General features: G+C 32.1%; 2 protein-coding genes across 2 annotated transcripts; both read right to left on the bottom strand.

The window, feature by feature from the left end:
* Positions 1–553: 553 nt before the first annotated feature.
* Positions 554–2,780, bottom strand: LOC144571395 (large ribosomal subunit protein eL15). Its single transcript, XM_078320671.1, has 4 exons — positions 2,655–2,780; positions 2,398–2,564; positions 1,268–1,465; positions 554–1,002 (listed from the first exon to the last, which is right to left on the bottom strand). The coding sequence occupies exons 1-4, from the start codon at positions 2,656–2,658 to the stop codon at positions 757–759; spliced, it is 615 nt and encodes a 204-aa protein (XP_078176797.1). The 5' UTR covers positions 2,659–2,780; the 3' UTR covers positions 554–756.
* A 4,858-nt stretch (positions 2,781–7,638) lies between these two features.
* Positions 7,639–9,711, bottom strand: LOC144549251 (VAN3-binding protein-like). The gene is made up of 6 exons (XM_078297977.1): positions 9,403–9,711; positions 8,938–9,325; positions 8,701–8,847; positions 8,532–8,581; positions 8,391–8,448; positions 7,639–8,098 (listed from the first exon to the last, which is right to left on the bottom strand). The coding sequence occupies exons 1-6, from the start codon at positions 9,709–9,711 to the stop codon at positions 7,848–7,850; spliced, it is 1,203 nt and encodes a 400-aa protein (XP_078154103.1). The 3' UTR covers positions 7,639–7,847.
* Between the last annotated feature and the right edge of the window lie 6,321 nt (positions 9,712–16,032).

Here is a 16,032-nt window from a genome sequence, read left to right as displayed (position 1 = left end):
TTTTATTTCTCATTCTTAGCCTCCTTACCTTGAATTTTTCTTTCAATTTTTTGGTGTATACAAAGTTTCGTCTCCCTCTCCTGCGTACCGGCTTCTTTTGCATGCATTTGGATGCGTACCAGCTTCTTCTGCCCCTCTTAACACTTTAGTTGAAACAAATGCCTGATTCGTTCCTTCCTTTCTCTATTACCCATCTCCACATGCTAATTAGCTAGATGCTTAATAGGGACGCATTAGCTAAAATTATTCTGACCTGATTCATTAGCAGCTTAATTGATTGCAAAAATAAAGCAATAGATCATCCGTTGCTAGATTGATATCTCATTGAATCAGCATCCAGGCATACTTCCTTCTAGACTTGTGTTGTCATAAATTAAAAAAGATACCAAATTCCTCACAGTTTCTAGTAATATGATTCTTGAGATCCCAAGAGTTTACAATGGCTGCGTACCAGATTCTCCATTGATGTAAAGGATAACCAGAAATCAATCAAATAACTAGCTAACCCGACATTTAATATAAATAGATGCAAATGATATTATATAACCACATGAAAACTGAAAAATTCCAATTGCTCATGCATTACTCTTACTTTGTCCAAACAAAAAGAAACTAACAAACCAGTCTTTAAACTGATACTCAACGCTGCAATTACTCAAGTATCCAATTGTTAAAACTGCAAAATTCTACCAGAAACAAAAATCTGAAAATAACAAGACACTCCAAACAACCACAAAGATATTATAGTGTCTAAGTTCAGCGGTAGCGGCGGAGGGAGAGTGTCTGGTTCCTCTTCCAGGTGGCACGGCGTGATGGCCTCATCTTGTGGTGTCTGTGACCCTTGCCACGCAGACCACGGAATTTCTTTCCTGCCGAGGTAAGACCACGGAGCTCACGGTGCTTATGGACTCCATTACATATCCAGTTGATCCTAGGATCATTACGCACTGCTGCATGGGCAGCATCAACAAGGATAACCTCAAAGTACTTGTAGGATGAATCCTGCACTCGTATGGAGGAGATACATTAGTGAGTGTTTAAAAATACTTCCTTCTAATATAATAACATTGCATTACTACTTGCACTTGTGTGCGGTACCAGAACCGACATTTCACAGACTAAGAAATCAACCCCAGGTTGGTTTGAGAGTAAACCTACTTTTGTTCCTTGCCAAAAGCATACCGAAGGTATGTACTAACACTATCCTCCGATAGACAGACATACAAAAATTGTTTTGATTGAATAGTTGCAACCAAGATAAACTAACCTCATTGACCCAATATGAGTTGAGCACACGAAGACCACCAAGCCTGCGTCCGGCTCTTTCCTCAGCAACAGACCTCTTGTTCCTCTGGAACTTGAGCTGGGTAATACCCTGGTGTTTGGGCTTACCATACACAATACCCTTTGGAACAGGCCTCTTCCTGCCACCACGCCTTACCCGCACACGGTAGACAACATAACCCTGCACAAAGATATATAACCATTTTAATAAAAAATGAAACAGAGTTCTATGCAACCAACCAAGTAGAACTAAAAGCACCCAGTTGATATATATACATGTCAGACATGAATATATCAATGAAGTACTATTACATTCGATGTTTTCAATATTGGCAAGGAGCATACTAAATTCAAAATTTGAGCTGCCCTATAAGAAAATGTACAGACCAACCAGAGGCAGTGATATGCACAAGGTATGGGGGTCAACTGACCCCCATTATTTTTCAGCAATTTTTATATTAACATGTGTTTTTCAGAAATTTTTATATAGTTTAGAACAAAATACTATGAATACTATAAAGTGACCCCCATTCGTAGTATAAATGTGTATATAATTGACCCCCATTTACATTTGACCCTCATACTCTGAAGGTCTGGCTCCGCCCCTGAGACCAACAGTATTATAAATAACTTGATAAAATGACAAACATAGCATATCTATTTTTACGAGGAAATTAAGCATTAGAAGCTATTGGATCCTGGTATAATAGGCCTGGATAAATTCAGATCTACATTCTGATATGAAGAATCATCACAAGGTCAGCACATTTTAATCTGAACATGTAATTTTCAAAAATGAACTTCCAGCACAGGATAAAATTCAATAACCATACTTGGGCAAATAGAGCAAATGTTATCAAGGTGCTGGTATGAAGATGCAATTTAATGAGAATATATTTAAAAACAATAATTTCGTTTGAATCAAAGTACAAGAGAGTACAATAACATGTTTTCCCCCCTTTCAAAGAGTAATTGGTTTACTGCCGTCCAATAAAATAGCTAATTCATTTAATAAATACATAATACACAGCAGTGAAAAGAGGAGCATTCATTCTAATTGAGGACAATACCTAGAAACTAGTTGCTTATCTGAATAGAGAAATAAGTGAATACCTGCTTGGCTTTGTAGCCAAGGCGGCGTGCCTTGTCGGGTCGGGTTGGCCTGGTGACCCGCACGATGGATGGGTGCTGACGGTATTCCCAGCATCTGACACGCTGGAGAAACCTCATGACATCAGACTGCTTCTTCCTCCATAGCTCCGACACGTACTTGTAAGCACCTGCTCAAACAACAAAATCGACAAGGCGTTATAAATCAATCTCTAAAGCGGAGAAGAGCGGGCATTGGAGAGGGAGAAGGATCTGTATACCCATGGTTGCCTCTCGCCTCTCTCTCTCTCTACGGAAGACAGACGGCGCTAGAGAAGGGGACTAGGGTTTTAGTTGTAGTGTGGCATATATATATAGCGAGATATCCCGATAGGACCGTCCGATTTATGAACTTTTGATCCCAGTCGTTAGGTTTGTAGGGTTTTAAGATCTGCGGGCTGCTTTTGTAACAGCCCGAAACAAATGATTAGGCCTGCTAATTTGAGGTCCTGGGCTCATTAAAAAATAAATAAAAGCCCAAATCCGATTCGGTTTGATTTTAAAGAAAAAAGGCCCGATTCGGCTAGCAAAGCTCTTGCGTCTTGCCTCTGCGGAAGAACTTCTGATCTTCTGTGGCATAAGTACAATTATAATCGGACGGTTCGGTTCTTTTAGTTAAGCACGAATCTCAAAAAGGACCCCTACAGTCTCCCAGGAACCGAATTGAGTTTGATCCAGCTGGGATTAATCTATCCCGTCAATTTCAATTTGCTTGAGTCAGATACCTGGAAGGATACGGAACCCTAAAGTGTCACACCTTTAGATTTCATCAACTCAATGACTCAAAATTAATACTTTTCTTAAAAAAGTTGGAGACATTTCTTATTATTAATACTTTGTTTTCAAATAATAATGTATATTGTTTAAAACGACTAACAATGACAAATATTAATCCATAATATTTTCAATTACAACGACAAATAAAATGTAACTTTTAAATTTTAAAAAATATGAGTTTGTGTTTCTTCTAAGTTTTGAGATTTTGAGGAATGGAGGCTACTTCTTATTTTCAAATTTCTTAAATGCTACCAATAAAATTTTTGGAACAAATGACTACCTCACATAATGATATTTTCTTTGTTCATCATGAAGCCGGAGCTTTCTAACAACTTTTGCATGACTTACGTGTCCGGTGCCTATTCAGAGATGGAGCATTAGGCAGTATAATTTGTGCAGAATGTATTTGAACGGTTTAGATTTCCAAAAAAAATTATAATTATTAAATTTTTGGTGCGATAGTTTCATATAAATATTTGAACGGTTTAGATTTCCAAAAAAAATTATAATTATTAAATTTTTGGTGCGATAGTTTCATTTAAAGGGTTTATGAAGAAAGAAGAACAAAATTTGTTTAGCAAAATATAAATTATATTCAATACAAGTAATGATAAATATGTCTATACATACAGAAAAAGAAAGGGTTTTAATTCTCATTGAAATTAAGTTGTTTCACCAAATCAAGAGCACCATAACTTGAGTAAAAGAGCAATTAAATAAAAAACTAGACAATAATTAATGTTAATCTGGTGTTAACATGGTACGTGCACTCGTTCAATTATATATATTTTTCACTTGCTTATTATATATTTTGATAATCCATTTTAGGTGGGGCAAACCAAGTTTTAACATCCAATGCAATTGTGGACTAAATAAACGAATTTCCAAAAAGTGAAGAATTTTTCAAGCAATTTACCGTCACTACATCCTTTCACCTTTCACCTACTCAACACATCTGCTGAAAATGCATTTTTCTCTTAATTAATTTTATTTATTTGAAATGAGGTGCTCCCTTAATCTCCTTAATTCCGCCTTATGTTTGGTTGTGGCCTAAAGCTAAGGAGACCTAAATTGGTTATTCCAACTTAGGCCGGTCTAAATTATTTATGTTTGGTTGAGGTCTAAAGTTAAATTATAGCTTAAATTATTCCTTGTTTGGTTAGAGTTGGTGGAGGACTAAAGTTTTGAAGTCTAAATTGGTTAATTATTTATAATAAGATACTAATTATATAATATTAATATATTAATAATAACTGTAATATATTATATAGTATTATAAAATTTATTTAATATATTAATAATATAAAATATTAATTATACATTAATAATTATTATTAATAATAAAATATTAATTATATAATTATAAATTAATAATAATTATTAATAAAAAGACACTAATTATATAATCTTATTAAAATATTTATTTAATATATTAACAATATAAAATATTAATTATATAATTATATATTAATAATAATTATTAATAATAAGATACTAATTATATAATATTAATATATCAATAACAACTATAATATATTATAATAATGATTTACTATATTAACAATATTAATTATTAATTACATAATTATAAATTAATAATAATTATTAATAATAAGATACTACTTATATAATATTAATATATTAATAACAACTATAATATATTGTAATATTATTATAAAAATTATTTAATATATTAACAATATAACATATTAATTATAGAATTACATATTAATAATAATTATGAATAAGAAAATATTATTTTATAATATTAATATATTATAATATTATTCTAATAATTCTTTAATAATTAACAATATAGAATATTAATTACATAATTATATATTAATAATAACTATTAAATATTATAATATTATTATAATAATTATTTAATATATTAACAGTATGACATATTTATTATATAGTTATATATCGTTAATAAGATACTAATTATATAATATTAATATATTAATAATAACTATAATATATTACAATATTATATAATAATTATTTAATATATTAACAATATAACATAATAATTATATAATTATTTATTATTAATAATTATTAATAAAAAGATATTAATTATATAATGTTATTATAATAATTATTTAATATATTAACAATAAAAGGTATTAATTATATAATTATATATTAACAATAATTATTAATAATAATATACTAATTATATACAAATAAAATATTATTATAATCATTCAAGTTAGGCCACGAGGTGGAATAAAAATTAAACCACCATGTGAGGTGGTTTAGTTTAGGCCAGTTTAAAGATTGGCTTATGTCATCTTAGTCCGACTCAATTAAGGCACGTTTGGTGGAATAACGAAGCCTAAACTCCTTATTCCACCCTTTAGGCCACAACCAAACATGATGAAGTCCGTGTCTAAGGAGTGTCCTACACGTGTCTGTCCAATTCCACAGACCGCTGGATTTTATGTCATGCACTCTCAAATTTCAATCCCATTCCACACACCGCTTGATTTTATTTATATAGCGTGTCTGTCCGTGTCTAAGGAGTGTCCTACACGTGTCAATGTCCGAGTTGATCATCAAAGCCTGTGGCATGTCAACGCACATTTTAATCGCACAAGTGTCCGTGTTATATAAAAACTTAAATTTCCTTTTCCCGAACTTTTTTCATTAATAACATTAAAATAAATTAAATTAAAGAAAATAACAATATTTTCTGAATTAAATTAGAAATAACATTTTTGTTGAATAATTTAGTGGAATGCATAGCTAATTTTGTTGAATTATTCAACAGACTTACATGACCCAATTCTACTGAATAATTTAGAGAAATGATTAATTCTGTTGAATTAATCCAACAAAACCAACAATTCATCCATTAAAAAAAATATTCGAATATACTCCTTTGTTTTTATATATTAAATTATTAACGTTTGACTCGTTGAATCCAGTATGAATCCACTATTTTAATTAAAATAATAATAATATAAAGGTAATCATGACCTTTTGTTTTTATTTATTAAAATATTACAAAAATTACGTCAGTTAAATTGCTTAAAAGTTGCGGTTTGTTTAAATAAATTGTAATTTTGATGAATTATTAAGTAGAATTGGTCCATTTAATTTTGCTGAATTATTCAGTAAAAGTATTATATTTGAAATATTCAAATACTAATATTATTTTCTTAGTTCGATTAATTTTAATATTATTAATAAAAATTTCGGTTCCTTTTCTATCTGCTTTCATTGTTTTTTTGGATCAAAATCTATCGAATATAACATCAGTGTCATTTCAGTCTATATAATATCAACTCCAAACTCTATCGAATCGACTTCAAACGGTGAATCCAAACCGTTCAAACCGATCTACTTCATTAGTTGTGCATTTACATCAAAATTTATCATTTTTTGAATTTATTTAGTATCAAGTCAAGCGGTCAAATGTGTGAGGTTTTAAGTTAATTTTAATACATTAATTTTTCAACATTTTTACCGCTTGATTTGATACTAAAATAACTCGAAAATATAAAAAAAATTGTATGTAAACGCATCACTTATAAAGTAAATCGGTTTGAACGGTTTGGATTAGTCATTTGAAGTTTATTTAATTGATCTTGAAGTTAGTGTCATATGACACTGATGTTATACTAGCCGGATTCACCAACAACGATTAAATTACCTTACTTTTTGATCAGTAACTTTGTCGCTAATTTTTTCAATTATGTATATTGGAATTTAATTAAAAAATTTCTTTAAATTATTATATAGTTAAGTCCTTATAAATTATAAAAGAAGAGAGTTCAAATGTCTCTATTTTTATGCTTTCATCATGTCTCCATTTTTAAAAAATTTAAAAATTCAAAATTTAAACAATAAATGTCAAAATAAAACTGTTAGATGTGATTATATCATTTTATCTACGCACTTGTAAAAAATTATAATATATCAACTTTGTGTTATTTGTCATCAAGAAAATTAAAATGTAATAATTTTTTATGAACACGTAGTGAAAATCATATATATCACGTCTAATGATTTTATTTTGACAATTAAATGGCAAAAGCAAAATAAAACTGCGGAAGTCATTTGATATATATTAATTTTTTTTTGCCGGCATATAATGTGTTTTTTGTTGTTATAAATTTATTTTATTAGACATTAAGAACACACAAAATCAATTCTTAGATATTATCCACATGAAAATGTTACGAATCTCTTGATGTCATCAATATGAAACCAATGTACATATACAAAGAAAAGGGGATATATATACGAATCACTTCAAAATAATGATTTTTTTTTCTGTTATTTGAATGCTGAATTTTAATTTGTAACAGTTAAAAAAATTAGTCATCCATTTTTTAAAGTGAGTATATTGGAATAATTATGATAATTCTGTTAATCAATCAATAATGTTTAGTAAAACTATAACACAATCAATAATGTCATCTGATTCCTTTTGAAATTTTAAATTTATGAGTGCATCACCTCCTCTTCTCATATTATGAGTACTAGTTAATTGGTTTTTACATTTTAAGTCCTAGCTAGATCGAATATGTATATATATAGTGCAAGAGCGCAGCATTGCTCACAAAAAAGTAGCAATCAAGTCGCTTATGTACTATACATCTAAATCAAAGTACATGGATGGATCAACCGAGTTGTAGCGATTCAAAGGGGCGTTCCAACGGAACGGAAAGTTCTCCGATTCCCTTGACAGCTACTTGTTTGAGCAAGTTATTGATTCCGGCCACCCACTTTTTCTTACTGTTTCCATTTTCACACTCAAATTCTATCAGACCTTGCGCTGTTCTCAGCCCGAAGCTGCACCCGTATTTTCCTCTCTCCCTTTCTTGCCCGGCCGGCCACGCCGGAAGTTCTTCGTACACACCATAAACAACACCTACTCAATCATATTGTACAAATATATATACGTCAGTTTCATCTCTTGTTTATTTGTATTTTCTCTAAACTTGTGCTTTGATTTGCACTTCCGTTTTCCTAACCTTTTGTAAAATTGTAGCTAGAGGCTTAGATAAGGCCCAAAAAGGCCCAATAAACCACTTGCAATCTTACATTGAGCTGAGCCTGAGCATAGTCCCAGCAATAGTTAATTAATTTCCTTGCATTGATTGAGTCTTCGGTGAAACTTTTTATTAGCTAGGCTTTGATCGATCAGTGAAACCAAAACGTACCTTTTCTTTTCTTGGAGATAGCACCCCCCATAAGCTTGCTTTTGAGCTTTACAATGACCTGCCATTTGAATAATTTTTCAGTTAAAAGTATTTATTTATTTAGCATGTAATAGATATGTTATGTTATGTTACCGATTTTACCTGTGATTTTTTGTTTACGTAGACTGATACTTTCTTCCTATGCAAAACCCCTGCAAAAAAATTAATGTTCAATATTAATTTTGAGCCTGGCCTGGATGCTGAAGCTGAATTGCTCATGATCGATCGATCTGGTGTTGAGGAGGCAATTAGTTATAAATAAATGAATTACCTTTTCTTGTTCGCTTGAGTAGCTCTCCTTCCTTGCACCAAATATCAGGGCTACAACAAGTACTACTCTTCTCGTAAGGTATTACCGCAGCGTTGCTCCTCCCTTCTCTCTGCAATCTCTGCTTCAATGTCGCAGCTCCCCTCAAAGCTGCCACAATACAATACAATACAATTCTATTATTCAACCATCCCTCTTTCACATTTTTTATATTTATAATTAATTTTATTCTGACCGTACCTGTTGCAGCAGCAGCCGTTAAAGTCATCAAATCCCCTGGAGTTGTCATATCAACCGCTGACTCAACGGCAGCCACCACCTGCTCGTGGTGGGCCCCAGAGAGCTCGGCCATCTCGATGCAGTGTGAAGCAAGCAACTCTGTTGCCAAAGCCATGGCGGCATTCATTTTTGCTGCATCGGTATCAGTGTTAGCAACCGTGGTTGAAGCCACCGCAGCAGCAGCAGCAGCTGCAGCTACCCCTGCCACAGAAATGGCAGCATGCAGTTGTGCTTGCTCTGCTCGCACTCTCTCCTTTGTCTTTTCATTGCCTCTTCTGTAGTGATGATCCTTGTAATGGAACCAACCTCCAATTGAATGGTGATGGATTGAGTTCCAGCTCCTGCAAGTCTGAATAATATATACCTTTTGCTTACTTAATTTGTTAATTGGTTGCTGTTTTAGCTATAAATAAATTTGAATTTTACCCTCTTATGACGACTGTTCCAATCATCATTCGAAACTGCTGCTGCGAGCGTAACAGTCTCTGGGGCCACCAACTCTGGCAGCCTCTCCACCACAAAATTCCTTTTACGATTACCAGAAACGAGCACCTTTGATAGTCCAGAAGTCGACGCACTCCACGATCTCGCGAGAAACTTCATCGGCTCCATAGATATCTCGGGCACTACTATTTTATTATTAATATCCCTTTCTCTGTCATCCTCTCCATTCTCTAAACTCATCACAAGCTGGTCTCTCCTCTTCTTTCTCCCAAACAAGTATCTATTCTCCATTGTTACAACTTACAAGTGGATTGATCGATGGTACGAGTTGTAATTGTATATTTATAGCCAGGGAAGGGAAGGGAAGGAGGCTCCACAGAGCACGAGGGGACAGAGAATGTGGGGTTTGCAGGGGAACAAACTATGGACAAAGGCTGCCTCTCTCTTTCAAATCTTTTCATTTTTATTCTGTGTTGCTTCCTTTTATTAGTGCTAATTTAATTAACGTTGCAACATTCAAACTGTTGTGAGTTGTGACTTGTGGTGGCAACGAACCGAACCGAACCGAACCGAACTTACCTTAGGTTTGAGTTTGGTTTGAATTAATTTCGAACCGAACTTGGTTTGATTTGTTTCGAACCGAACCCATTTCGAATTGAATTAATTGCGAACTACACATTTTTCGAATCGAACCCGAATCAAATCACGAACTAAATTATTTTTTAGCAGCCCTAGTTATACCGGTAGTTTATACATTAATTTTTTCTCGTGAGACAAAATTCACATGACTTCCTTTTACCGGTATGAACTATAAAATGAGTGTTTTTAAGTTAAAAAATTGTTCATGAAAAAAATACATCAGAGACGGCTTTCCTGGTATGAACTATGAGAGACGACCGAAGAGAGAGGAGAGATAGTCATCTAGGCCGGAGAGAGGAGTGACAGCCGGAGAGACAGCCAGTCGCCGAGAGCGTCAGCTAGATTTTAGAGCTAGAGGGAGAGTGAGTTAGGGAGAGGTGGAGAGAGAACTAGGTTTTTGAGATTTGAGAGCGAGGGAGTGTCGACTAAGTTAAATTATGACTCTCTATCTTGGATTTTAATTTCATCAGGTAAATGGATGGTCGGTGATTTTATGAGATTCGAACCACAAAAAAATCACGAACCTATTTCGATCGAACCAGGCTAGGTTTGAGTTTGGTTTGAATTAATTCTGAACCGAACCTGGTTGAGTTCGTTTCAATTCGAATCCATTTCGAATCGAATTAAACTCGAATCAAACCCGAATCGAATCACGAACCTCGAATTTTTTTGCTAGCCCTAGTTGTGACCCTCCTGCCTCGGGTCCGGATACCCTAAAGTAACCTGATCTTTTGGTTTTAGATCGAGACCGTCTGATTCGAATTTGTTGCTCGAGATTGCTTCGCAATTCGAATTCATATCTCGGGATGTGTGCGCTCCACTTCGAATAGATTATCACATATTCGAATCGGACGGTCCCGATTTAAAGCTCAAAGATTGGGTTACTTCACTGGATCTGAACTCTCCTGCCTCCCCCCTGATGTGTATGTAAGTGTAGGGCTGCAAATGAATCGAACCAAATCAAACTTACCCCAGTTTGAATTTGAGTTTGAATAAGATTCGAACTGAATTGGTTTGATTTGTTTAAAAACGAACTTTAATTGAACGAATTAATTGTGAATTTTTATTTTGAATAGAATTGAAGTCAATCGTAGTTCATCATTTTTATGACAGTCACTGATAGTTTATACATTAGTTTTCTTCACGTGGAACAAAATTCACGCAGTTTCCTTTTATCTTTTACCTTTCACGAATGCACATTAATTATGGGCCAGCTTAAAATTTCCTTACCTTTATGCTGCTGGATTGATTAAAATCAGGGCAATGATCTAGTCAAATGAAACTTATCTCCATTGTTAATTTGTTACGTTACTGAAGCATTTTCCTATTATAAGTTACTACTGTCAACAATTTTAAGCTCTGATATAAGTTTGGTTCCTGCATTATTAAAGATTGATGGTTGAAACCATTAGTTGCATTATTAAATAGTTCACGAATCAATTTCGAACGAACTATAATCAGTTTGAATAAGATTCGAACCGAACTGGTTTGATTTATTTCAAAACAAACTAATTTTGAATCAAACTAATTACAAACTTTTTTCGAATCAAACTCAAATGGAATCACCAACTACAAATTTTTTGTGCAGCCCCATATGTAACTATGTATTAGTCAAATTTTTGTAAGTATAAAGGAATAATTTATTTTTTGGGTGACAGTGTTAGAAAATGGAGCCTACGGGACAAAAGCTCCGGATAAAATGGCTTGAGCTCAGAGCCCGTTTAGGTACCAAAATTTACTTTATGTGGTGAAACGTGTCGATGCTTCATTGGTTCATTGTTTAGAAAATACTTTTCCTTCCCTTGTATGTACTCAAAACGTGTAAAAAAATTCATTGGGTTTAAGAAACCTTGTTACTTTACTACTTTGGTCCCTGCGAGGTCGAGGTCGAGGTCGAGGTCGGTTTGTTGCTTTCCATTACAGTACAGTAGCTGTTCAATGGATCTCTAATGAACCATTAACCGACCTGTCTAACAGAGGATCCTGTGGTAATTATATAATCACAATGCTTTATCCTGTTAACTTGAAACAAATTGTTTTTGGATGATTTCTCTAGATCGTAATTTATAATTTATTACAAACAGTCCCCGAATTTTTTATTTCCACAAATTCTCAAAACTATGGTTTCAAGAAAAACGGTCCCCTCGCTCTGTATAATGTCCAAAATTTCATGGTACCGGGTACCGTTACTCGTATTTTCTATCTTATCACCCTGTGTGGCTTGTGAGGCTGCCGAAATTTTTAAAAATACCATTATTAAAAAAAAAAACAAAAAGACCATTGATATTCCAAAATTATAAATTTATCCTGGTCGCATCATCTAGACGCGGACTTATGAAGGAAACCGCATCTAAGAAGTGCGGCCCCGAAAGACCTCAACTAGGGGATGGGCCCTTGACGAATTTTTCTATATATATCCCCTGAAGAGAGAAATTCATGCACTAATGTTTCCAACACCTTTCACAAATACTCAAAATACACCTCTACATGTCATGAATATAAGAAAGCAAGACATGTTTAATTTCCACATGCTATGACTTGATTAATTTGATTTTATTTCACATTGGAGTTTTTTAAGGGGACCACATCTAAGGGATGCGACCCTTGATAGATTTTTCTATATATCTCTCATGGAGAGAGAAATTCATGCACTAATGTTTTCAATACCTTTCACAAATACTCAAAACACACCTCCACATGCCATGAATAGAAGAAAGTAAGGCATGTTTAATTTTCACATGCCATGACTTGATTAATTTAATTTTATTTCACATTGGAGTTTTTTTAAGGGGACTGCATCTAGGGAATGCAACCCTTGGTGGGTTTTTCTATATATATATCCCTTTGAGAGAGAAATTCATGCACTAATGTTTCCAACACCTTTCACAAATATCCAAAACACACCTCCACACGCTATGAATAGAAGAAATCAAGACATATTTAATTTTCACATGCCATGACTTGATTAATTTAATTTTACTTCACATTGAAGTTTTTTAAGAGAAACATCACTTGTCACAAGTTTTGCTGAAATGTATAGCTTAAAATAAGTTAAAGAAAATAATAAAGATTAATTCTTCATCAAGTGCAGATTGTAATAAATGAGAAACAAAAAATAGAGATAAAAAAGGGATGAAAAAAAATAAAATATGGCTAATGTAGAATTTCGGCCATTTTTTTTAATACCCCAAAAAAAAAGAAAAATATTAAAAATAACCTCTGTTTTGGATTTTTTTCATATATGCCCTGACCGCCTGAAAACGGGGCGGGCCAAAATTTTAGCAAACCGCCCATTGTATGGGCGCTTCATGCCATTACCAAACCGCCCATATAATGGGCGGTCCACTTTATCTTTTCTTTTTTTTTTTTCTTTTTTTTAAGTTTTGTTTTTTTTTTAAACAGAAATTTTTTTATTTTTTTTATTTTTTGTATTAAAATATTAGAAATATTGAATATATTTCTTTAAAAATAGATGAAATACAATATAATTTAATTTACTAGAAAGACTACAACAAATAACCCAGATCAATATTTTTCAGGCCAGACTTTTCGCGGCTGTAAGAAAAATTAATATATTTCTTTATGTGTTATTGGACAAAAATAAAAGTGCTTAGATTCCGAGTAATTGATCCCGGTTCAAAAGTTACTTCTATGTAATCTAGAAAATATTATAATCCTTCTAGGACATTTAATTTATAAAAAGTTGTATCTATTTTTGAAAAAAAATAAAAACTTTAAGTTATTTAATAATTGTTATTCAAAAAGAATTCTCAAAATAGATACAACTTTTTATAAATTAAATGTACTAGAAGGATTATAATATTTTTTAGATTACATAGAAGTGACTTTTGAACCGGGATCAATAACTCGGAATCTAAGCATTTTTATTTTTGTCCAATAACACATAAAGAAATATATTAATTTTTCTTACAGCTGCGAAAAATCCGGCCTGAAAAATGTTGATCCGGGTTATTTGTTGCAGTCTTTCTAATAAATCAAATTATATTGTATTTTATCTATTTTTAAAGAAATATATTCAACATTTCTAATATTTCAATACCAAAAATAAAAAAATAAAGAAATTTCTGTTTAAAAAAAAAAAAAAAAAAAAAAAATTAGAAACCCAAACCGCCCAAACCTGGGGCGGTTCATTTTTTTTTTTTTTGAAAGTTTTTTTTTAAACAGAAATTTTTTTATTTTTTTTATTTTTTGTATTGAAATATTAGAAATGTTGAATATATTTTTTTAAAAATAGATGAAATACAATATAATTTGATTTATTAGAAAGACTGCAACAAATAACCCGAATCAATATTTTTCAGGGCGGATTTTTCGCAGCTGTAAGAAAAATTAATATATTTCTTTATGTGTTATTGGACAAAAATAAAAATGCTTAGATTCCGAGTTATTGATCCCGGTTCAAAAGTCACTTCTATGTAATCTAAAAAATATTATAATCCTTCTATTACATTTAATTTATAAAAAGTTGTATCTATTTTGAGAATTCTTTTTGAATAACAATTATTAAATAACTTAAAGTTTTTATTTTTTTTCAAAAATAGATACAACTTTTTATAAATTAAATATCCTAGAAGGATTATAATATTTTCTAGATTACATAGAAGTAACTTTTGAACCGGGATCAATTACTCGGAATCTAAGCATTTTTATTTTTGTCCAATAACACATAAAGAAATATATTAATTTTTCTTACAGCCGCGAAAAATCCAGCCTGGAAAATATTGATCCGGGTTATTTGTTGTAGTCTTTCTAATAAATTAAATTATATTGTATTTCATCTATTTTTAAAGAAATATATTCAATATTTCTAATATTTCTACAAAAAATAAAAAAAATAAAAAAAATAAAAAAATTTCTGTTTAAAAAAAAACAAAACTTAAAAAAAAAAAAAAAAAAACAAAAAGAAAAAGTGGACCGCCCATAATATGGCGGTTTGGTAATGGCATGAAGCGCCCATTTAATGGGCGGTTTGCTAAAATTTTGGCCCGCCCCGTTTCCAGGCGGTCAGGGCATATATGAAAAAAATCCAAAACAGAGGTTATTTTTAATATTTTTCTTTTTTATTGGGGTATTAAAAAAAATGGCCGGTAGAATTTAGATGGTATGCTAAGTGAATGGAGGAAATTAACCCCCTTTATCACCCTGTGTGGCCTGTGAGGCTGTGACAACTAACCCCCTTTATAATATTCCTATATATCTGTTGTACTTTTCTTTTTCTTTTTTCATTTGAAGCATTTCTTATTATTGTATTCTCGCTGAACAAAGTAAACGTGATGTTGCAGGATTTCAAATAATTTGAATTGAACTTATTGTAATCTAAGAGAAAAGAATGCATCTTAGTCTTAAAAAAAGAAAATTATGGATTTCACCAAAAAAAGTGTAGGAAAAATTTTCTGATTTCATTTTCATTTGCATTTGCATTGGAGTATATATCCGAATCCGACCCAAATTAAGTGTGATGATTATGTTGAATTAGAATTTGAGTTCCAGGAGTATCAATTGAAAATGTGTGCATGGTGGGTTTGTAAAAAGCAGCACGCATTTGTATTAATTGTTCAACTGAAAAAAACTGCTTATATTTTGTTGATCCTTTAACTTGTCAAGTAATTGGTCACTCCATCACAGTTTTGTGAAAAATAAATAACGTCCAGCAAGGAAACAAAAATTGAAGTTGGCACCGCGTATAATTATTTTTTGGTGTGAGGCAGAGCCAGAGGCGATATGGTCCAGACAATAATTAAATATATCTGTTCTACTTTTGGTCAATGCTCAATTTTTCGTTATTCGGTGGTCAAAGCGGGGCCTCATTTCTGTAATCAACTTTTTTTTTTTCATTCCATGCTATCTATCTATTGCTCATTCGGTGTAAATAAAATGTTGTTTACTGGTAAAACAAATTAATTAATATTTGTCGTTTCTCAACATATTTTCGAATGTTTGGCTTGATTTGCA

Source organism: Carex rostrata, chromosome 2 (genome assembly GCF_964058835.1).
Source record: "Carex rostrata chromosome 2, lpCarRost1.2, whole genome shotgun sequence".
NCBI classification, from domain to species: Eukaryota; Viridiplantae; Streptophyta; class Magnoliopsida; order Poales; family Cyperaceae; genus Carex; species Carex rostrata.
Note: the sequence above shows the minus strand (reverse complement) of the source record. Positions and strands in the feature narration are given on the sequence as shown.